The 23489-nt window shown below is 37.0% G+C and overlaps 2 protein-coding genes across 4 annotated transcripts in view; one reads left to right on the forward strand and one right to left on the reverse strand.

The window, feature by feature from the left end:
• LOC135082068 (pickpocket protein 28-like) overlaps positions 1-22565 on the forward strand; it is a 48509-nt gene extending 25944 nt beyond the window's left edge. The window contains exons 1-14 of one of the 3 annotated variants that reach the window (XM_063976822.1): positions 11564-11609; positions 11688-11828; positions 12231-12360; positions 12755-12882; positions 16817-16922; positions 17638-17792; positions 18066-18192; positions 18702-18794; positions 18873-19012; positions 19516-19646; positions 19837-19896; positions 20305-20518; positions 20597-20770; positions 22286-22565. In XM_063976822.1, the coding sequence (XP_063832892.1) occupies positions 11596-11609; positions 11688-11828; positions 12231-12360; positions 12755-12882; positions 16817-16922; positions 17638-17792; positions 18066-18192; positions 18702-18794; positions 18873-19012; positions 19516-19646; positions 19837-19896; positions 20305-20518; positions 20597-20770; positions 22286-22376 (1704 nt within the window). In that variant the 5' untranslated portion in view covers positions 11564-11595 and the 3' untranslated portion in view covers positions 22377-22565. Of the gene's footprint in view, positions 1-11563; positions 11610-11687; positions 11829-11995; positions 12069-12230; positions 12361-12754; positions 12883-16816; positions 16923-17637; positions 17793-18065; positions 18193-18701; positions 18795-18872; positions 19013-19515; positions 19647-19836; positions 19897-20304; positions 20519-20596; positions 20771-22285 lie in introns of those variants that run through there. The other 2 variants (XM_063976821.1, XM_063976823.1) reach the window with 2 other exon arrangements.
• On the reverse strand, positions 673-5018 carry LOC135082079 (uncharacterized). The gene is made up of 3 exons (XM_063976839.1): positions 4527-5018; positions 2224-2377; positions 673-1925 (listed from the first exon to the last, which is right to left on the reverse strand). The coding sequence occupies exons 1-3, from the start codon at positions 4705-4707 to the stop codon at positions 1499-1501; spliced, it is 762 nt and encodes a 253-aa protein (XP_063832909.1). The 5' UTR covers positions 4708-5018; the 3' UTR covers positions 673-1498.
• Positions 22566-23489: the final 924 nt, after the last annotated feature.

Below are 23489 nucleotides of genomic sequence, written 5' to 3' on the forward strand. Positions count from 1 at the left end.
ATTCATAGAAGGCTTTCAAGTTTGTTAGTAGTAAGTTTGTGAGTATTTAATTCCCAGTGTTTTTAAAGAATAATTCATCGTTTTAACTCATTTAGAGCGGTGGACGCGAACAGGCGACTTGACCCTATCGCGATAACAAGGGAAAAATAACAATAATAATATTGTTTTGAGTTATCTCCTATAGTCCAGTCAAATAAGCATTGAAAAGAGGTCAACCTCAAAATTTGAGATAATGAACTGAATTTTCGTATGAAAATTTTCGCGTTCTAAATGTTGATTCAAAAGTCCTATAAAATCACGTGTCGGCGTCGTCAGTTATTCAAGGTCATCTAATAGATAGATAGATAATCTTATTATTAGATAGAATACCTACTCCATCCATCTGTATTGTGTCAGAGTCAGAGATAAGGTTCTGTTGTCAGATAACTTCGCTCCATTTGTTATGAACTGGCTTCGCTTTTTTAACTTCTCCTTTGCGAGAAATGGTAGAAGTTTGGGAATGGTTCTGCAGGATAAATTATTTTTAAATAATGATTTTATGTAAAAAAATACCATTAAGTAATTTTACTAATATATTTTTTTGTTCGTTACAGGTAATGCCCAGGACATCTTTTAGAGCTTGTTTGTTAAGAATTAAGAGTAAGATCACCGAAAATACTTGAGGAAGGTAAAAAAAGGCTTTATTTAGTTGTAAGATATTTATTATTCTTTGTTAAGTCGTGATGCAAAACTCGAAAGTTTTTCGTATACACTAGGATTATTTTTTACTGAATGTAGCATAAGATAAAAAAATCTAAATTAACAAAAAACATTTTGGAAACACAATTACGAACAAATTAATTTAACTTTAATTAAGTTTCGTTGAAAAATATTCCTTCTTTTCCAAATACAATTTTGTATTTTTATGAGTACAGGAATGTTTAAAATAACTCAGTAGTAAGCACCCGCCCTCAAATATGGGCCTTTCATGTTTGTTTAACTCGTTTTTGTAGGAATTTTCGTTCATAAAGTACCTACAGAGTGTAAAATATCATAATTTAGACTTCGCCAACTTTCCATTATGCCTTTGTGGAGGAAAATGCGGAGTTAAAATTCTACGACTGAGGGGTTAGAGCACAATTTTCAACCTTATTCAAGTTAGATAAAGACCTGGCCAATGTTGCTGCCATATGTAAAAGTACGTTACACACTCCCCTCACGATATTACTCCATATAACCAGGTGATGGCACTAATAACAGGTTTCATTTAAAACGTTGGCTACAGGAAGCCAAGCCCAAAGAATAAATTGCCTTCCATTCTATCAACAATTTATTATTTACCACCTACGTATCATTTACATATTCTATGGCAAAATTAGTAGCTTTGTCATATTCTTAGAACTATGAATAGAGTTTTTTATTCAAATATTGTAAACATCGTAACATTTGCTTTTAGGGACAATCAAGCCTTTATATTTTCGTTCATAAATATTTAATAGAACTAATTTAAGCAATATTCCTATGAGTCCTCGTTGCTATCGTATCTTGGCCTCTTGACGTCACCGTTCTTATCAGCTGAAGTCCCAGGCAGGGTATTGGTGTAGTGGCACGTGACAGCCTCCTGCATGACGCTGGCGATCTGGGCTCGCACCCACATCTTCAAGTTCAGAGGCAGCTGCCTCATCTCCGGCAGAAAGGATAGGAGGAACAGTCTGTCACTATCGTTCTCTCCTTCTGCTATTTCTAGAGGAAACACGGGCATTTCTACTTCTTCTGGAGGCGGATCGCTGTCTACCGTAGACCGCCGCTTCCGCTGCTTCTTTCTAGGTTTCTTCACCTTCGCTTTAGGTTCTCGCTCTGACAGACTTTTGACGATGGACGCGTTCAATATCGCCATATCTTCTTCTCCGTTGCTGTGGGATTCCCCCATGTCTTGTGTGTTTTCACTGGAACAAAATTATTTGATTATCCAACAAGAGTTAAGGGATCCTTGTTTCGTTCGTTTCATCTAAATGACCCCTAAGGATTCCCACAAAGACCGGACTTGCGCTGCCCTTAAGTCCATAAAATAACACTAAAAGTATGAACGTATACTCATAAAAAGACTCAAAAAATGGTCCAAAGGAAAACATGATATTGAAGCTTGAAACCAACTCTCTAAGTTTCAAATCCTGTAGTGATAAAAACGTTAGTTTGTGAAAGAGGAGTCCATTTCTAAACGGCATAGAGCAACCTTCTACTCACTCCTCGCTCAAGGTGCCAGTGAATCCGCCAAGGAAGCTCATCTTCTTGAAGTACTTGTACACCTTTCTGTTGGTCCTGATGCCGGTCCTCCGAGACCGGAGCTCACGGTTGTATGCGTCTCTCAGCGATCGCCATTTTCTTTGCAGCTGCAGAACTGTAAAGAAAAGAAGCGTTTCAATACTAGATCAGGGATGCACAGACTTACTGGGACCAGGGGCCACTCGGGCAAATTAAGAGCTAAAAGCGGGCCCCAGAAAATAAAAACAACTGAAGGTTCAGGTTGTTATAATTTTGCTAATAATGTCGCTAGAAGGCATGAATTCATAAAAGTGTCAAAGTATCGGTTTATCTGACGTAACTAAAAGACAACTGCATAATATGAATCTTAACACTGTGCCACCAAGTAATTAATTATGTCAGTGCGAATTTGCAACAAATACCATAGGTTTAGAAAAACTGTAGACTAATGTACTGGTGACTAGCTGTTCTAGTATAGTGTCTGATAAGGGGTACCGATTGATAATCATTTTGTTTTCGTATATTCATCTAGATGAAACAAAGCTATTTTAAAATTAAAATTCCATTGAGAAAATAAGTGATTTTGCGGTTAGCTGGTTTGCTACTAGCCTGTGGGTGCCCATACAATTTTTTTCTAAGGCCAAAGAGGTCAGGTCCGCTATCCTAACCTGCGCCCTAAAAGATGAGTCATATTCAGATTTCAGTCCGTGTGCGTGACCAATTAAATGCCTCCATAATTCCGTGGGTAAAACTGGTTTTTGGAATTCCATTCCCTTGATAACTCGTCGGGATTCCTCTGAATAACAATTCGCCTGCCCCCGGGCTCCCGACAATTGAATTAATATTGTCTTCTTATGCATCTCAAATGAGAATCGGTGTACATTCTGAACTGGATTTTGACAAGCCGTGTATTATTACAATAAGTATGCGAGACGACAAAATACTGCCTATTTTTTTTGTCACAATAAGTTATGATTTATGGCTTTTTTTTTACAAAATAAAACTATTCTGTACTTTAGTTAACTAGCAAAAAGTATCACGTATTTATCCTAGCTTTAGATAGCTATTAAGATTTTATGAAATCAAAATAAATTTTTAATTTCATACCTATCATTCATCATGACAAGCTTACACCAGAAATGATATTATGGACGAAATCACGCGATTTTACCTTAATTTTCTCAGGCCGATCTAGGGTTCCCAACTTTTTGTTAAAAAATTAAAGCATTGTATTAGGATTTAGGATCGAATTCCGAACAGGATCAAAACATTTTTGGAAAATAAATTGTATTTTACTTTATAATAGTATTTAGGTCAATGGCTTTGTCGAATCCCCTTGTCAGAGGGCTAGGCTTTCCCACTAAAACACGTTACAAACTCAATAGTAGTTGGGCGCCTAGGTTTTTTAGGTTGTCTACCGCTACCCCCAAATACTGTTGGCAACCCTAATGCGTCGCGTCGCGTTGTGATGTCACGTAGCCGCGTTACACGTACCTATGCTTCATCCCGGGGGATGGCTACGTAGCCAGATAGGGCGAATTCCACGTGCACCCCGGGAGACCTTGCAGTTGGCAGTAGGGTTACTCTGCGTCTTGACTTGCCTGGACTTGGCCGGATTCCCTATTCGATGGACTAGCTCATATCTTACCCACAAGTGGTATTAACCGACATTATAATGATGATGCCCAACCTTCGGGTTTGTAACTTTTATGCACGTAATTTTTACAAAATTGGTCACGATGGAGTCTCTTCCTCTGCTTATTATTGGCTTACATTAACCTGTAGCAGTGGTAGAGTGGATTTAGAAATTAAAAAAGTAGTAAGTAAAAATATCTTAAAAAGGCAGTAAAATGAATAAATGTTACTAAAATCTGGACTTTTTTCAAAATTATGTTTTCCTATCAGGACTTGACTTTACAAATACTATACCAACCAGATGGGTACCCTTACTTGTGGCGGTGGGGGAGAGGGTTGCATATGCATGAGTGCTCTCGGGAATAAATGTACGTGTCGTAACGCTACTTTTTGAGGTTTTATTAAATTTTACAAAGTTTTCAGTGAAGTAGAAAATATGGCTAGAACATTGTTTGTCAGATTCCGTGGTTAGATTGAACTTACTGATTTAAGAAAAAAAAAGTTGCAACTTTTTTAACCTAACCCCACCCTGTCTAAACGCATTGTTCACAAAAACCCTGTCGTGGCTAAACCCAATCCGCGAGAGCCAGAGAAGAAGAAGAAAAAGTTGTAACTTTGTTTACATGATTGTTGTGATACGCTGAACGCACCTTTGTCGTACGCGGTGGCCTTGTTATACGTCTCCCAATCACTAAAAATGGCTGCGCCAACCTCCTTCCACATCGCTAGCTTCTCCTCCCTCTCGGCTGGCTGATCGCTCTTGTACAAAGCCGGCCGTTTCTCTATCTCTTCTATCAAATCCGCGGGGTTGAAAAATGCCATCTCCGACATTACTGCGACAAAACGCACTCGCCTAGTGCTGTGACAAAGTGAACTACCTAATTTTTTTTAGCTCACACAGTAGCTCAAATGTGTTATTATTATCCAACAGTCGTTTTAAACTAGAAGTATTGTTTCATTGATATTGATTTTACTGATCAATCAAGAAACGAATAGAAACTAAGAGGCCTGGTGCTGCCGCAAGCTAGTTCGCCACTGAGCTACAGACAAAATGTTGCCGTTCGACACACTTGAATGCCTCAAGACAAAAACGCACCGCCCGCACAGACTTGCGCGCCGCGACTGCCGCGGAGACGTGCGACTGTGCGCACGCCGACTCTGGTCATTGGCTTGCGACTCGGCCGCCCATTGCGACTTGGTCGCGTCATAAAGTCGGGCGTGTGCTCTTATCGCTCGCTCGTAGCGGAATTACGGTTTTATTTTCTTGAACACATTTTGCTGTTGCAGATTAAAGGGATTGTAATTACGACAGCGTATTATCCCAGCCCAGTAGGGGTACACATTTGAATTATTTTAAAGGTTTGTCACTTGTTAAAGAAGTCTTAATTCTGTATGTTGAGTTAGAACAGTACTTATTATCAGATATGCAGTAAGCATTTAAGTTTATCGTTGGTTCTTATATTGGTATTTGGTACTTATATTATTATGTATTCTGTGGTTTTGCATAAAATGCATAAAAAATCCAATACCGTAAATCATTATTGCTGCCTAAGCGACGTTGCCAAACGAGCCGGGCATTCGTGCAAAATCTTTTTTCTCCATTTGATGCACTTTCCGTGTTGACTTGAGTACCGTCCCGCGCTACGAAAGTGTCGAACAAGAGGTTTTTGACACCATTTTCTACCTGCATTCGAATGATTTTTATTATTTGCTGGGTGTTGCTTATTTGCCTGGCACTCATAACAATCTGCAGCTGCAGCATGACCTACACAATTCACATTATTACTAACTAAATAAAATGAGTTAATGTCCAACTATTTTTATTTGAACTAATAGTTAATGAATAGTCGTGAACTATTAAACAAGCTACGAAACAAATCGTGCTGTTAACATTAACTTTTCTAGCTTAATCTATAGATAGATAATACTCGATTAAAACTAGACAAAAACAGTTTTAATAACCACAAATAATATACGGCAAGGTTATGTGCTACTAATGTAACGATTCAAATTGCGCGTTTGTGATTTGTGGCTACATAAATCATGCTGGCCACTGTTATTATGGCTTGGCTGTTTTGCGGAACTCCGCCTAACCTCAGTGCAGAATAAACGATTTCTATTTAGGCATTTTTTGTTTTTTAATTTAGCTCTAGCTCCTCCTAGCTCGTTTAGGGATGTGCGTAATAAGGAAGGGAGTTGACGAGGAGCGACACGATGAATATTTTAATAGAAGTCTAGTGTTTATTTCATTTTTGTTATGAATATCTATTTATCGACAGTAATTTATCCCAAAATCATGAGAAAGAGATGTCGGTTTAATAGACTAATGTGGCGCTGTAGACGCTATAGTTAAAATAATACCTATCTGAAATCACTGTAAGAAGGAGTGGAGGCAACACAACAACACGCTTATTTCTGCGTCGGTTTCAATTGAAATACATATTGATTAGATAGGTTGATTGATACTATAATTACGATGATTTAGACTCTTATGCAAACACGACACGTGTTTTTGTGACACCTTGTCATGAAAAAATACGAGGATTCGCTACAAATATTTATAATTTTTTCAAGTGATTTTTATGGACTGAATATCGGTTTCAAAATGGGTACAAACAAACTAATTTTAACAACATAAAGAATTGTTTATGCGCTCTATCCGACGTGTTGTTTGTTGTTCTTCAATGTGAATGTGAACTTTATCCCATTGTTTAGAAGTGAGAAATTTTTCAACATTAAAAAGTTTCGGAACATTCTGTTTTCAAAGCAGAAACTCAGTTTTATCAAACCTAAAGTTAACCCACCACATACCAACCTACGCTTACTATAGCGTGGCTGCTCCCCGCGCGACGTTGCCACTCCGACCCAGTACCGCTATAATGCGACGTTGCCGCCTCGACCCACTTACGGGCTGGCAACAACGCGCCTTTTTTCACTTCACTAAATTGTCGTGGTTTGTTTATGGCATAATAGCGATTTTTATTGCACTTGCTGACCTAAACATTGTTTGATTCGTCATTGTGACGTCAAGTAATAGTCACTCACATTGATTAGAGGAATTGAGACCACTTTTGTTTTAATGTTAATTACCTACATCAATTCAACTCCAATGTTTTGAATGGAAGTTCCCCATGCATCTGAATAAATTTCCATATGACTTAAGTAATCATTCATGCTAATAGTTTTAATTGTGATATTTTTAAGCATGTGAACAAACTTAATACAGATATTACTAAGATGTGTAATAAAATTCAAGCTCGCAAATTTTTTGAGCGAGACTAGCGAGCTAGCTCACGAACTAATAGGACCGCAAAATGTGTAGTGCCTAGAGATGTGCCGCTGAGAAAGTTCTCGTTCCCGGCAATATTCCCAGTGAGAATATTCTCGAGAACCGAGAACGCTCCCGGGAATATTCTCAGTGTTCTCAACAGAATGCATTTAGTTTTAATTTTAATTTTGTTGTTTATATGTGATATTATCTGTAATGTTTCGATGTTTTATTAACTGGGCGTTAAGACTAGTCGTTATAAACAAGGCATGAAACGTGTGAGTGAGATATTGCTGTCTTGCTCACTCTTTTCGTGGCGAACGCGTACCGCGGCTTTAGGACTCGGCTACGGTATTTGAATATCAGTGTGCCTCTGAGTTTTAAGGCCCTTGCCACCCTGGCGGATTGCAAGCGGATTCAAAGCGGATTCAAAGTGGATTTAAAGCGGAGTGGCTACGCGACGGAGAAGCCGCGTAAAAATATCGTAAAGCTTCCCAAAGGCTGCCCAGCCGAGCTGGATTCGATGATTGACTTTTTTTTCGAAGTTGGACCTACCTAACTGGACTGTTTGTCCCAGGTATACATTATTGTCAACAACCTCGAGTGTAGAGTCTCCAACTTATAGAGGAGTGGGTGCAACACGGTCTTTAGACATGATTTTTAAATCTTGTCCATGTTCATTTTGAGACCCACTTGTTAAGAGACTCTGTTGAGGCCATCGAGCATTGTGCCTAGATCTTCCACGATCTCAACCATGACTACGATATTGTCTGATGTCTGGGTGATGTACTCGCCGTTGATATTTATGCTGAATCCGCTCCAGCCGTCTCCCTGTCTCACCCCTCGCTGCAACTGGATAGGTTTCGGGTCCTGATCTTAAAACGGACTGTCACTGTGGCGTGTTTGTACAAGCCTTTCAACTTTACAATGTATGAATAGTCAATTTATCACAGTTGAAGAGACTGAAGCACTGCCCATGTTTCAAACGAATCGAAGGCTTTCTCATAGTTCACAAACGCAAAGTGGCTGATTATATTCCTTGATCTTCCGTATAATCTGCCGTTGCGTATATTATTATGGTAGTTACTAAAGCCTTTTCGGAAACTGGCTTGTTCGGGGGGCTGAAAGTTGTCGAGCCTGCTAGCGTGACAATTCGTAATGACTATCGAAAACAGCTTTTAGACATGGCTCAGAAGCGAATTGGGTCTATAATTCTTCAACAAGGTTTTCTCACCTTTTTTGAAGAGGAGTATTACCATTCTTCTAAGTGTCAGATCAATCTAGCTAGCACTTATTTTCTATAAAAATGTGTCAAATGATCCGTCAGACAGGCTATCCACAACTTATCCAGAAGTGGCGAAACAGTCCCTTATTAAGCGATTGTGAAATATGCCCTTAATGTCAAATAAGAATAGTTTAAAAAACTAATAACACGCTTTTAATTACTAACAGCACTAAAAAGCCAAAAATCATCAGGACCCTGGACATCATCTAGTATTAAAGTGCTGGTAAAGATAAATCCAACGAACCCAAACTCGATGAGTTTCCGCCGTTTCGTTTAGGAGTTCCTATGGCTACCTCCTGACTCCATCATTAGGACCTTGAACATTATCTAGCACTTAAAGATCTCGAAAAGACATCCAATGAACCCAAACTCGATGTGATTCCGCCGTTTCGTTTAGGAGTTCTTTTGGCCACCTTCCAGTCCCATCATCAGACCAGCTGGTACCACAATATTGTATTGTCATTTCTTATCTACATATAATTGCCAAGTTTTATGATGATACAATACTTAGAAGTGCGTGTAATTCAGATTCTAAGATTCCATTACATAGTTAGTTACATACACGACGACCTAATAAGAGCGTGTTAAAAACGAAAAAATGGACAGTTACATTATTTAATTACGTGTAAAAAGAAATTTCTGTCACCTTACATATCATTAAAACGACATATCACGACGAAAAAAATAAAATATAATAAAGGTGCAGTTGCCAAGAATATTGCCGAGAAAGTTCCCGAGAATATTCTCGGGAACACTGAGAATATAGCCTTTCACTGCAAATAGAGTGTATTGTTTAATATACACTTATCTATTGACTTAATTTAATACTATTTTACTTAAGAAAGTTTGTTTATTTCCATGTGATAAACATGATTCTCAACCTTTCTCACTTAGGAGAACGCTCCCGGGAACGCTCCCGAGAATATTCTCAGTTGAGAGAGCGTTCTCGGGAACGGCACATCAATAGTAGTGCCCTTCCCTAAATAATACGTGTTCTTTCGGTTGTAGTTGTATTACTTGTATTCCTTGGCCTTCAAATTTTGTAAGGCCTTCCAGGACTAGCCCTTGCGCATATTTTAAGGGCGAAAAATCTGATAGTTATTTAAATTTTAGAATTAATTTTAATAAAAACTTTTATTAAAAAAACAAAATGTTGTGTTTTGTTTATCGCCTATTTAGGTAGGATGACGTAACGTTACATTATGTGACGACATAACCCTTCCTCTTGGTTTCGCCGTAGTCGGGGAAAAATTGAATTTATTGGGCTTCTAATTACTTAATTAAATGCCTAATACACTTCATGACACTTCCACATATTTTTTTAATTACTCTACTATAACTCATGGGGAATTCCCCATGAGTTATAGTAGAGTAATTAATAATTAACACATTAAGGCCAAAAATTTCAAGTAGCCATACATTTTGCCGATTAAAAATATGAGCTATTCCACTTTAATCACCTGGCTTTGATCACCCAGGTGATCAAAGTGGACTCCAAGTGACAATTTGGTATCCTTTGATCAGCCATCATGGATGGGTGACCCATATAATATAATATGACCTGGGTGATCGTTGGGCTATTGTCCTTTTTCTCTAAAGTTTTTGTTAGTGTTTCTTTGAGTACCTACTGGTGACAGTACATCAAACTATACATTTTTTTGTTGCAAATCAAGGGGTGATAAATTATCACCCCTTGATTTGCAAATCAACGAAATAAGAGACTTCAGTTGTTAGCTTGATGTGCTGTTGTGATAGATAGACTATTAAAATCAAATAGCCCCACATGTTTCGAAAATACCCTAAAGGAATGAATAATACCACAGTCAATGATATTAAAGAACTTTTATATAATATCATTGACCACAGTAGATAAATCAAACAGTACGGAAGCTTCATACAAACGCTCGAAATCAGACTCACGCACACAGACGCACGCTTTACACGAGCTCTAAGCGAACCTCGCTTACCTCGCAGTCCATCCGTCGCGAGTGTCGCGCGCGTTGTGTTTTTAATAATAATTTTATTGCATGCACTGTCCGCTGTATTTTTAAAAACATACCACGAGTGTATTGCTGGTATTGCGTAGTATACGGCTGCTTGAACTCGGCATCTTCAAAACCAGAACTTTCATTTTTTAAACTTCTTAATAATTCTGAATTGTAAAAATGATTAAATACCTATTACTTTTTAAATAAAGTGCTTACATCTGATTTTGTAATAGTTCTTTTTAAATTACGTAATTACGCTTTTTAACAATTTATGTGTTCTATTTGATAAAGTAATTTGCTCCGCACGCTTTTGTACTAAGTGATGAACTGTATTTAAAATGAGGCAATAGGTATGTGTAAGTAAGTATCCGGTATTTTATTAATATGAGAATAGATCTTCTACCGGCCTCTAATAGTACTTAATCAATTTATTCGATTATTATGTATTCGATCATTATAGAACCTAATTAACGTTGTATTTTTTTGTTAACTAGGTACTTAGTCAATTAATTTATTCCATTAGGTATTTGATAATTAAAAAACCTAAATAAACGTTTTAATAAATAAGTAAGTAAGAACCTTATCCCAACTAATATTATAAATGCGAAAGTAACTCTGTCTGTCTGTCTGTCTGTTACGCTTTCCCGCTTAAACCTCGCAACCGATTTTGATGAAATTTGGCATAGAGATAGTTTGAGTCCCGGGAAAGAACATAGGATAGTTTTTATCCCGGTTTTTGAAACAGGGACGCGCGCGATAAAGTTTTTCTGTGACAGACAAAATTCCACGCGGGCGAAGCCGCGGGCGGAAAGCTAGTTAATTTTATAATAAAGATTAAGTTGCCAACCCTAACACTCAGTTGAAGTGTAGGTATTTAACTCGCCGAGGCTAAGTTTCCGTACTGCTTTAGCTCATATAATTATATACTGTGATAATACGGTATGTGAAGAAATTTATTAGCAATAACAAACAAGCCATAGATTACAAAATTAAATGAAAAAATTAATAATGTTTCCCATATCGTTATGAAACATTAACTAAGTCCATTTGCAATTTCATAATTGATGGTAAGTTCCCATGGGGGTATGATATTATGGTATTACTTCATTTGTCGCCAAGCCTAAATTTCACAACAATTCGGGAGTTGGTCTCATTTGCAAGTATCGCTTACTCGCACCATGAGGCGTTACAGGTTAACATAGCAAGCTTGTGTTAAATAATTTAGTTTCTATTGTCAACTAAAACTAAATAACTATTGTAATAATTTTAGCTTGGGAAGCGTTGAGATACACAATAGTTCGATTAAACGCAGAACAATTACGATTAAAGAAGTTTTGAACGACTACACAAAAAATTCAAATCTTCATGGACTCAGGTACATCGGGGAAAAGGAACGGACACTTCTGGAAAAGTGAGTCTTTTCTGTGCACTTACCTATATTTTATCAGTTTTGTTTACCATAGTTGATTGTATGAATTCGAGATTGAACACCTGAAAGATAAAAGATTAAATGGATTATTCACCCAGGACTGAACAAAGTGGATTTATTAGTGTCCTCATTTCAGCTCGGAACCGATTCACGCAGCTTCATTTTCCAGATGAATTGTGTCGAAGCGGTCGTCTCTGTTCACCTTGGAATTATTTCACCCAGGTGAACAAATGGGACTTTTTTTATAGATCATGGTGGACTTATATCACCCGCATAATGAAGCTGGGTGAAACGGTTCCGAGTTGAAATGAGGCCACAAAAAAATCTACTTTGTTCATCTGGGTGAAGTGACAAGTGGAGTAAACCGTACCATCTCTTTTTTAGGCTGTTCTGGACTTTTACATTCATTTTTTGCGTGGTGCTTTGCGGCTTTCAAATATTCAAAGTTTATACAAAATGGGACGATACTCCCGTCATTGTGACCTTTGCTGAGACCACCACTCCAGTCTGGGAGGTACTGTGTCTGTTTGAAGACAGTATTTAATCTTTTTGTCTTTATATTCTTTAAATAAAACGTTCGCAACCCTACTTAGGGCTGATTTCTCAATCGTCGGATAACTTAATTGAAGAATAAGCTTGTCATTTTGACATATTTCCCATTCTTGGGGCTGATTTTTCAATCGTTAGATAGCTTTTAGCTGAAGAATAAGCTTGTCATTTTGACATATTTCCCATACTGAAACTGTCAATGTACTAAACTTATTCTTCAGTTAAAAGTTATCCGACGATGGTAAAATCAGCCCTAAGTATGGGAAATATGAAAAATCAGGCATTAGGGACCAATAATATAATTTTAATTTTATTGACCTCTGTTGACGTGATGATCTTAATGAGACTTTTTCTAATAGATACCGTATCCAGCAGTGACTTTCTGTTTCGAAACGAAGTCTCGGCAGACGATTTTTAATTTCACCAAATACTTCCACTTGTATAACAACAACACGGGCGCACCTCACAGCAACATTACTGAAGACGAGTAAGTGACTCTCCTTTATTTTTAGTACCTACCCAAGTAACACGCAATCTGTATATTCACTGAAGTTAAGATTGATTTACGTTTTAAAGTCAGACTATCACTTTAAATCAGTTTTGACTTAGTTTAAATGCTTTTGAGTAGAATGCGGTAAAATTTACAATGCATGAAGCTATTATATGGTCTAAAAAAATTAAGTTAATTGGCTTATAATCATACTAAAACATTAATTACTTTTAATATACAGCACCTTTAACAGCATTTACACTAACACAAAGGTTAAAACCGTATATTAGTAAATAAGAAAACCTAATGCATTAAATAAACGTTGTCGAAATATTCTATAGTGCATTCAGATATATTAACACATTTTACAGATTGAACGCATTTTTATGTTCTTTTCTTATGCTTATTTACTGCTCAGCATTAGCCAAACATTTACTAAAGTTTTAGCTCTGTTATCTTCTTATTTTATTGTTACTTTAAAGCTTTTAGCACTATTTAGATAAATAAAAAAAATATTTTATTACTTTAGGTCATAATTTGGCCATAAAACCACGAGCCGTATGATTATATTCATTTGTGCGTTAGTAGGTCCTGTATATTCATTAGAAAATTTATGTCGAACGTGTCACGTTATTGACATGAATAAACAGTGGAAAAAGACTTAAGGCCGGGTTGCACCAATTTACTTTAACAAACGTCAAAAATCTGTCAAACCCCATACAAAAAACATCGGTTATCGTCATAGTTACGGTCAAAGTTAAGTGGTGCAACTCAGCCTAAGAGAACAGGTGGAGTAAAGAGAAAGATAAAGACGGAATATTCAAACTTTATATTTGGTTTAAGAAATGCAAAACGTGTTCCAAAAAATGATACACCTCATACACAAAATACAGTACAATCGGTTGTTGTGTGAGTCAAGAAGTTCCGTAGAACATTCCTTCATCCCTTTCGGTCGTTTGCACTATTTTAAAAGGCATCTGAAAAAAAACAAATAAGCTTATTTATGACTTAATAGAGAAGTAGTTACCTGAAAACTAAATAATTACCCGTATAACGCATACCCTTAAAAAAACGACTATAGCAACACTACTAACTAGTTACAAAAAGTTTCTTTAAATTATTACTATTACAATGAGCGAAAAATAAGATAGGTAGCTATATCGTGTTTCATTACAAATTACATTTGTAGTGATAATGATTTTATACATAACACTTGTCAAACTAGGTACCTACCTAATTGGAGACAGATATATAAAATTGAAAGACGTGGAGTAGGGGATCATGACGTGATTAAAGGATTCTAAATTATTGTTTCGGTACCCTGATTAACACTAAAGCAATCCATTTTTATGACGTTTAAACCTAATGGACATTATAACATACCTAAAAAGTGTTACAGTAATGCTAAAGATATCACTTAGATATTTTATATGTATGTAGGTTGAATGACTTAACCATTTTCTTTTTACTATAATAAGATTGACAACATTAAAAGACACTAGTTGAAAGTTTAAAACATTAATATTATCTGACGCCATTTGCTTTCTGTTTTCTCTAACATAGAAAATAAAATTATAATACACATATGCATGAAATACTACTTATTATCCTTTTCTTACAAGCGGAGTATCGATAGAAGCAATTTTATAAGTTAAAATTAATCAAATCGTTAAAAAATCACAAAAAATGTCATATGTCGATTCTAAATTTGTCCTTATTTTATTAAAAAAAAGGATTTCTGTGAGGGCGCGTGAATTATAAACCACAAACATATACAGTGTGTCCGGGCATGTAGTGATCAAACTTTAAGGGCGTAATCTATGGACAATTTTATCGATGAAAATACTTCAAATTTGGGGCTTGACCCATTTCTCGCAAAATTACAAGGATTTAAGTTTTGAATTTTAAGTTTTCACCTCTTCCTTCAAAAACAAGTGATAGCGTGGGTAGCTTAACACTAATAAGCAAAAATTTTTTATCATGCGATAGCCAATAAAATTATCTATTAGCAAAAGTAGAAAACAGATACAAGTTTCATACATTTTAAGGGAGTAAGAATGGATTTAATTAGAAAAAAACATGACTTTTTTCACTTCTTTTTCAGTTATTTTCCAACACAAGAAAAACCAGGTCGTTAAGGTATGTTTTATTTGCATTGTATTATTAGTATTTGAGCTATTCTACAAAAAGAATGTAAATTTATTAGTCTACGTCTATTAGTTTCGACGTAATTGTTAAACAAAGATACCCCTTCCCAGCGGTTTCCATAGCGCACGCGACATGCGAAAATGCACTGCCTGAAAGAATCACACAACCTATTCCGATTACTATGGAAACCGCTGGGAAGGGGTATCTTTGTTCAACAATTACGTCGAAACTAATAGACGTAGACTAATAAATTTACATTCGTTTTGTAGAATAGCTCAAATACTAATAATACAATGCAAATAAAATATACCTTAACGACCTGGTTTTTCTTGTGTTGGAAAATAACTGAAAAAGAAGTGAAAAAAGGCATGTATTTTTCTAATTAAAACCATTCTTACTCCCATAAAATGTATGAAACTTGCGTCTGTTTTCTACTTCTACTAATAGATATTTTTATTGGCTATCGCATGATATAAAATATTTGCTTATTAATGTTAAGCTACCCCACGCTTTCACTTGTTTTTGAAGGTAGAGGTGAAAACTAAAAATTAAAAACTTAAATCCTTGTAATTTTGAGATAAATGGGTCAAGCCCCAAATTTAAAGTATTTTTATCGATAAAATTGTCCCTAGATTTGGCCCTTAAAGTTTGATCACTACATGCCCGGACACACTGTATATATTTTCACATAAGACTAATACTCCCAGCTCATTTTCATTCTTGAAACAAAAAAAAAAATACTTACCTTATGATAAATTATTTTAAATAAAGACATTAAAACATCTCCTCACAACACCATTGCACTGCAATACTCTAAACGAAAAATAATCAAATCGGACAATAAAATGCGATAAGTTTTTTCGAATACTTTCAAACAAACAAAATAAAACGTTCAGCCTTAGAATAAAACGTAACTTTGGCATTGTAATTCTGAAAGCTGTTTCAAAGCTGTACTAACATCTAATAAAATGCTTTTTACATTAGAATATGCTGTCTAACAACTTTACTAATGTCTGTCTTCAATAACATTATAAGCGCTGGTTAGCAGCACTAATAATATTTAATAATGCTCAAAGCCGTATTATTTGGGGCCCAAATTGCGCTTACAAGACACTTATAGACTTTTATACGGCTGATATAGTGCTACATATGCTGCTCATATACTGCTCTGCACGTAGGTTCATGCTGTTGTACGCTTCTTATAATTGTGTTTTGTGTTACTTGGGTACTATCTTTCCGCCCGCGGCTTCGCCCGCGTGGAATTTTGTCTGTCTCAGAAAAACTTTATCGCGCTCGCTTTTTTTCAAAAACCGGGATAAAAACTATCCTATGTCCTTTCTCGGGACTCAAACTATCTCTATGCTAAATTTCATCAAAATCGGTTCAGTGGTTTAGGCGTGAAAGGGAGACAGACAGACAAAGTTACTTTCGCATTTATAATATTAGTATAGATTTGTATATTTTTATGCAGAACAAGCACACCCTGTAAGTGCCTATTCACTCTTGCCTTGAAGAGGCCCGGATTAGTATACGGAAAAGACAGCGAATTCCAGTCCCTAGCTGTTCACATTGTGCCTATAAGAATTAGCCTAGTCGTAGACCACCGACTTTTAGTTGGCCGATAGTTGGGTCGGGCTGTTGGTCAGCATGGAGATGTATGAAAGTGCCCATTGCATTACACCAATTTGGTATCGGCCGATTCTAAACTCATGAATATTGAAGAAAAAAATTGACAATTTTACAGGAAAAATAATTCAAATTAAAATCAATTAAAATATTTCAGAGTTGAGATGTTTGAAGATTTATGTTTAGTTTGTGACGCCGCTTGGTGTCCCAAGGATGGAAGAAAGGTATCCAATGGTACTGTGACAGTCGAGAATATTAAATCGGTGAGTCTGAAATGTTTAACTATAACTTTTGTATAAGTTAATTGGTTTTTACGCTAGGTAGGTACTTTAAAATAGGTTCTCAATGCCGTGTTTGTTTGTGCTCACTAGTTGGCGCCACTGTCTAGTGTGACGTTTTTTTTTAAGCAGGATAAGGGTAATCGTACCTGATGTTAAGTAAGATGCAGTCTAGGATGGTACATAATAATATCTGCCCTGTAAGTGCCTATTCACTCTCGCCTTGAAAAGGCCCGGGTTATAGTGTTCAGGAAAGACAGCAGCAGGCATCGAATTCCAGTCCCTAGCTGTTCGCATTATAAAACAGTCATCGAAACGCTTAGTAAATTAGGTAGTTACTAAAAATGTATCATTACTGTTCTACATACGGGTAACATGGAAAGCATTGGGGGAGGCCTATGTTCAGCAGTGGACGTCCTATGGCTGAGATGATGATGATGACTGTTCTATATTATTTAATTTAGTACTAGCTTTCCGCCCGCGGCTTCGCCCGCGTGGATTTTTGTCTGTCACAGAAAGACTTTATCGCGCGCGTCCCTGTTTCAAAAACCGGGATAAAAACTATCCTATGTCCTTTTCCGGGACTCAAACTATCTCTATGCCAAATTTAATCAAAATCGGTTCAGTGGTTTAGGCGTGAAAGCGAGACAGACAGAGTTACTTTCGCATTTATAATATTATAGATTTATTTCAATTTAAGGTGGCGCCTAATTTAACGGAGATGTTTTATGGATGCAAATGGCAAAACACTCTTTATCAAAATTGTTCATCTATGTTCTCACCAATTCTTACTGAGGAAGGCCTGTGCTACACGTTCAATATGCTACGTGCTGAAGATCTTTTTAGAGTTGAAAAGTAAGTTTGCATTTATATAATACTCAAAGCGCGCTATTATGAATATTGAGAGATGACTTGATGATGATTAAGAGTCTTCCGTCGGCAGACTAAGAGGGGTCAGATTTTTTTATTTTAATTGTTAAAAATTAATTCAGTTCTTGGCAATATGTTTTACAAATGATATTATTGTATTATCGTTCGTTCGCTTCACACACAGCAATGTGTCATGCCCGGCGATCGCTATTTAATTGGTTTTTAATGGATTCTGCGAATTTGTACGATTTTTTTCAGCTTACATACAGAATACCCATATCTTGAATTTAATCCAGATGTTTTAATGAGCCCGAATCTAACGTGGAGTTTAGGATCAGGATTTGAACCTGATGCACCTATGGAAACTTACCCGTTAAGAGGATCAGTAAGTCCATTTATTTATGTTTGTGAATTTAAATCATCGACACACAATACGTTATAGGTCGTTCCAAACTAAAATAATCATAAAACGTGAACGTGGCGGAAAGCTGAATCTATTATCTAACGAAGTGGTTCTTAACCTTTAAGTCATGAGGGATCATTTTACCAAATTTCTGTCTTGTCAGGGACCACCTCATAATCGGTCAAAACCAGTTTGACTGCAAAAATCAGTTAAAAGTGGTTTTAACCAAGGTGTGCAAGTGCACTTCGTGGACCACTTAGAATGTCTCCAGGGACCACCGGTTAAGAACCACTGCTCTAACGATATTATTGTACGTACCCATCAGGTATTGATGGTATTGAAAATTGGACCACGGCTATGAATGGAGGATGGATTGGCCAGTTCCTGAGCTAGTTCCTGCATGCTGTGAAACATTGGTTCACTCAACTCTCTTGTAACTGTGTCTGTACCTGATTTATTTATATATTTGCTTAATTTTTAATCCTTTTTAGGGATTTGGTGCGAAATCTGGAATAGCATTTGTTATGAAAACAAAAGAGATTGATCAAGATTTCCTCTGTAAGGGACTTGTACAAGGTTTCAAGGTAAGCTATGAATGATCCGTTCGTGTTTACTCGTATGTTCCTAGTTTGAATACTTATACAAATTTATTTACTACCCAGATTCTTCTACATAATCCTGCAGAGTTGCCGCGTCTGTCGCAGCAATTTTTTCGATCCCCATTATCAAAGGAGATAGTTGTTTCCATAAAACCTAAAATGATGACTACTTCAGAAGGGCTAAGAGCATATAGTCCTGAAAGGTAAGATGTTTTATTACGAGATTGATTGTCACGTGTAAAATTATCTTAGCTTTTCAAAAAGTCGCATAGCTCCAAAACGTAGTTCCTCAACGTGGGCAATATTGCTGTTTGTCAGCGCATATTTATTTATGATAAAGACAACCTGCTCTTTACATTCGCCTTCATATGGGCGTCTCAAAAAAATGAAAAGTAAAATAAAATAAAAAGTACGAGTGTAACAAACATGCATGTATGCAATATGTATATGAAAACGCGAAATAATAATATTTGTCGCTAGAATCGCTACTAAATCTTATACTTAATCACTAAATCATAATAATAAAAGAATATCAAGCTTTTGATGAATAACGCAATTATTGCAAACCTGCAAGAGTTGATAGTAACAGAATTGACTGTATTTGTTCTAACTTCGTCGGTGAGTAAACAAACTGAGCTTGCGTGTGCAAAATAAGGTTGAGAATTTATGTTGTACCCAAAATAATGCTGTTTATTATTAAAAACAGGCGTCAATGTTATTTTCCAAACGAGCGATACCTCAGATACTTCAAAGTCTACACCCAATTCAACTGCGAAATGGAATGTTTGGCCAACTTTACCAACACAATGTGTGGTTGTGTGCACTTCGGTATGCCCCGTAAGTATTTGGCTTGTTACGGGCTGGTACTTACTTATATAACTTACATACATAATAATATCATAATAGTACAATAACCTGCTAACGATAGAAGGGTATTTTTTTTTTCAATGCATTATTTTCTTATACGTAATTGCTCTATTAAAATTATCTTTATGAGTGTTGTTTCACTCTGGAACTGTATTTTCAGATTCTGCTGATATTCCAGTGTGCAATGCTGGAAGCATTGAATGTGTAACGCGTGCTCAAGGTAAGCAAATAATCCACTCATAACTCCACATTACTTTTCAGGTGATTTCTTGCAACGACGTCATCATCATCATCATTTCAGCCACAGAACATCCACTGCTGAACATAGGCCTCTCCCAATGATTTCCATAATGACCGGTTGGTAGGCGGCCTTCCTGCTACCTTTATGAGGTCGTCGGTGCGCCTTGTGTCCTGTGGGTAGACTTCCTACGCTGCGCTTCCCGATACGTGGCCTCCAACAGAACCTAGCTGCCCCATCGGCCATCAGTTCTGCGTACTAATGTGCCCTGCCCATTGCCACTACAGCTTGCTTATCCGTCGGGCTATACCAGCGACTTTAGTTCGTTTACGGATCTCCTCATTTCTGATGCAACGACGTACTTAATAATAAATGAATTTCAAATTTCAGTTGAACTAAGTGTGAATGACATAAAAGAGGGGCTCCATTTAGAAGAAGCTGAAGGAAACGACACCCTCCCAGCAGCTCGACAGAGGGCCACTCAATGCCATTGCCTGCCCGCGTGCAACTCTATTGAGTACGATGCGGAAATGTCGCAGGCAGACTATGACTGGCGGGCCATCTACCAAGCCTACGACTATCCAGTTCCTGAAGAGGAAAAAGAGTAAGGAACACCCAACACTTGTTTCCTTTCAACTGCATGTAAATGTTATACCTTACATAAATGTACTTCATTCCACAGTATGTTATGCGCTCGCGTCAGTGTATACTTCAAAGAACCCCAGTTTATGACATCTCGGAGGTCCGAGCTGTTCGGCCCGACAGACTTCCTCGCTAATTGCGGCGGTCTCCTAGGCCTGTTCATGGGTTTCTCTATACTAAGCGTCGTTGAAATTGTATATTTCTTTTCACTTCGGTAAGCTATAACATAAAAATTGCACAACTTACTGATTAACAATAATTTAAATGACCTACGTGTTTATTTTTGAATGTGTACTTTCATTAGGTCCTACATGTTACCAAAAGCACAGGCTTTTATGTACTCTGATTATTTCGTTTATTCCTATACAGTAAAACCTTGGTCATACAATAACGGGTCCATATTGGCTCACCTAAAGTTATTTACCCGAAATTGTTCTTCCTAACGATTTTAAATCCGAATGATCACTCTTCCTAAAATTTTTCATCCTAAAGTTTTCATTCATACTATTTGTAGTGCTACTGGCGATGTTCATAACACTCATGTTTCCGAATTTTTTTATTAATGTAAATACATTTAAACTCCTACTATTTTTTATCATAACACCTTTATCCCTAAACATAATTACCATAATATTTTCTCTCATACCACAGAATAATAATAAGTACTACGTACAGAAGGTTTTCTTCGTGAAGGTAACGTAAGGTCACAGTTCTAACCTAACCTAAACCAATAATTTTATGAATAGGACCGATTCGTTTCTGGAACTTGACTGAATGACTGGAGCGGGACTCTGGCTCCGCTTGTTCGGCTCGTGCGTTGTGGTCACAGCTCTAACCTAACCTAAACCAATAATTATGAATAGTTCCGATTCGTTTCTGGGACTTGACTGAATGACTGGGGCGGGACTCTGGCTTCGCTCGCTCGGCTCATGCGTTGTGGTCACAGGTTTAACCTAACCTAAACCAATAAATTATGTATAGGACCGATTCGGTTCTGGAACTTGACTGAATGACTGGGGCGGGACTCTGGCTTCGCTCGCTCGGCTCGTGCGTTATGGTCACAGTTCTAACTTAACCTAAACCAATAATTATGAATAGGACCGATTCGTTTCTGGAACTTGACTGAATGACTGGAGCAGGACTCTGGCTTCGCTCGCTCGGCTCGTGCGTTATGGTCACAGTTCTAACTTAACCTAAACCAATAATTATGAATAGGACCGATTCGTTTCTGGAACTTGACTGAATGACTGGAGCAGGACTCTGGCTTCGCTCGCCTCGGCTCGTGCGTTGTGGTCACAGTTCTAACCTAACCTAAACCAATAATATTATGAATAGGAGCAATTCGCTATTCGCTATATACTTCCTCAAGTATACGTGCTAATGCCAAGAAAATTGAACTTAAGACAAGTATTATTATCGTCAAAGAAAGAAATCTAAACAAAAAAGATATGACTTTGAATAATAGTGTAAAAGATGGTTATGTTGAGAAAATATAGGAAAACAAATAAAAGTATATTAGATGTTTATTACTAATGACATTATGAAGTTGAATGCTTCGGAATTATGAACATTAGAGACAGACTAGTTAGGAATTGTGATTGTTAGGATGAAAAATGTTAGGAAGAAAATTTTCGGATTTCCAATTTTCGGAGTTGAAAATTTAGGTGAACTTTGGCGCACCCTACGATAACATTATGCAGTCTCTTACTTATTTGACTTGTTATTGCAGAATTCTTTGTGCAATTTGGCGGCGACGTAAAGAAGTCCCACATGCAGACGAGGTGGTCCTAAATAAGCATGTACAACTGCAAGTTGATTAGTGGGCTAACACTACTGAAATCTTATGATAATGATAGTTTTTGTTACAAGCTGAATAAATATTTTATAATATAGGTATGTAACCTATCCTTAAATAAATAAATAGCTAAATTATGTAAGATATTTGAAACTCACCCATATATACCACCTATGTTCAATAATAATTATAATAAACACTTTGTTTCTGTCTTTTTCTTTTAATTCATAACCCTGTGAAAGTTATCACAGTGTACGCTAACAGACCCTGCGTTAAATTGAGTTAGTCGACGTAGGACTCTTTCTTCTCTCTAGAGAGAATGCGCGAAGCGTATTTGTTGCAATTCACGAAGGCTGGTGAGCTTTTACATGTGTGGTGACTCGCTACTGTTCTTTTTTCAAAGGTTTGATAGAATTACACTATCGTTATGTGCATGTACACAAAAGCAAAGTCACTTGCCTTCGTGATTTTCAAGAACTATACGAGAACGAAATGAACCCACCCGCTATCCATATTTATTATAACCTCTAACCTATATCTCTATCTGATGCTATGGGAAAACTCCCTTACATTCCGGAAACATCGCATCGAAGGGCGACGTAAGGTGTGTGACCATCAGGTATAAAATCAGGTGCAAAAATATGTATCAACTTTCAATCTTTTTGTTTAGCACTGAGTGAAGCGTGAAGTTTTTTGCAATCCACTGTAGGCATGTGTGCATGTGCATGCATATGCTAGATGCGATCTGAGAGGCCGACAATGCGCCGGATATGCATTGTGTGAGGCCGAGATCGTAAAAACTGCTGCAGGGTTGCCAGTTGTATTCTTAAACTTAGTAGGTATTACTTGAATATTACTCACTAGCTGACCCGGCGAACTTCGTACCGTCTACTCTGTTCATCATTGGCGTATCTAGGCTTTATTTTCAGGGGGGTTCTGTCCCCTGACATGTCATGTCACTGGTAAAAGATCCCCCCTTAAAATTATATTTTGTGGTTTTAGTTTATAGTTCGTTCACTGTAAAAGTCGATGTAGTTCGTGTATTTATTTACATTCTTACAGAACATTTTTGCTGTAAGATTACAACTACATGGTGTTAAATTCAATTTCACTCATGCGTTATAACAGTAGGTCTTCA

This window comes from Ostrinia nubilalis, chromosome 21, assembly GCF_963855985.1.
Source record: "Ostrinia nubilalis chromosome 21, ilOstNubi1.1, whole genome shotgun sequence".
Taxonomy (NCBI): domain Eukaryota; kingdom Metazoa; phylum Arthropoda; class Insecta; order Lepidoptera; family Crambidae; genus Ostrinia; species Ostrinia nubilalis.

What these genes read in the sequence shown, in the direction of transcription:
- LOC135082079 (XM_063976839.1), bottom strand. Translation starts at nt 4,707, where the DNA reads ATGTCGGAGATGGCATTTTTCAACCCCGCGGATTTGATAGAAGAGATA. An exon ending in GGCCACCGCGTACGACAAAG is followed by an intron (nt 2,378 to 4,526) that starts GTGCGTTCAGCG and finishes TTTTCTTTACAG; the next exon opens with TTCTGCAGCTGCAAAGAAAA. An exon ending in ACTGGCACCTTGAGCGAGGA is followed by an intron (nt 1,926 to 2,223) that starts GTGAGTAGAAGG and finishes ATTTTGTTCCAG; the next exon opens with TGAAAACACACAAGACATGG.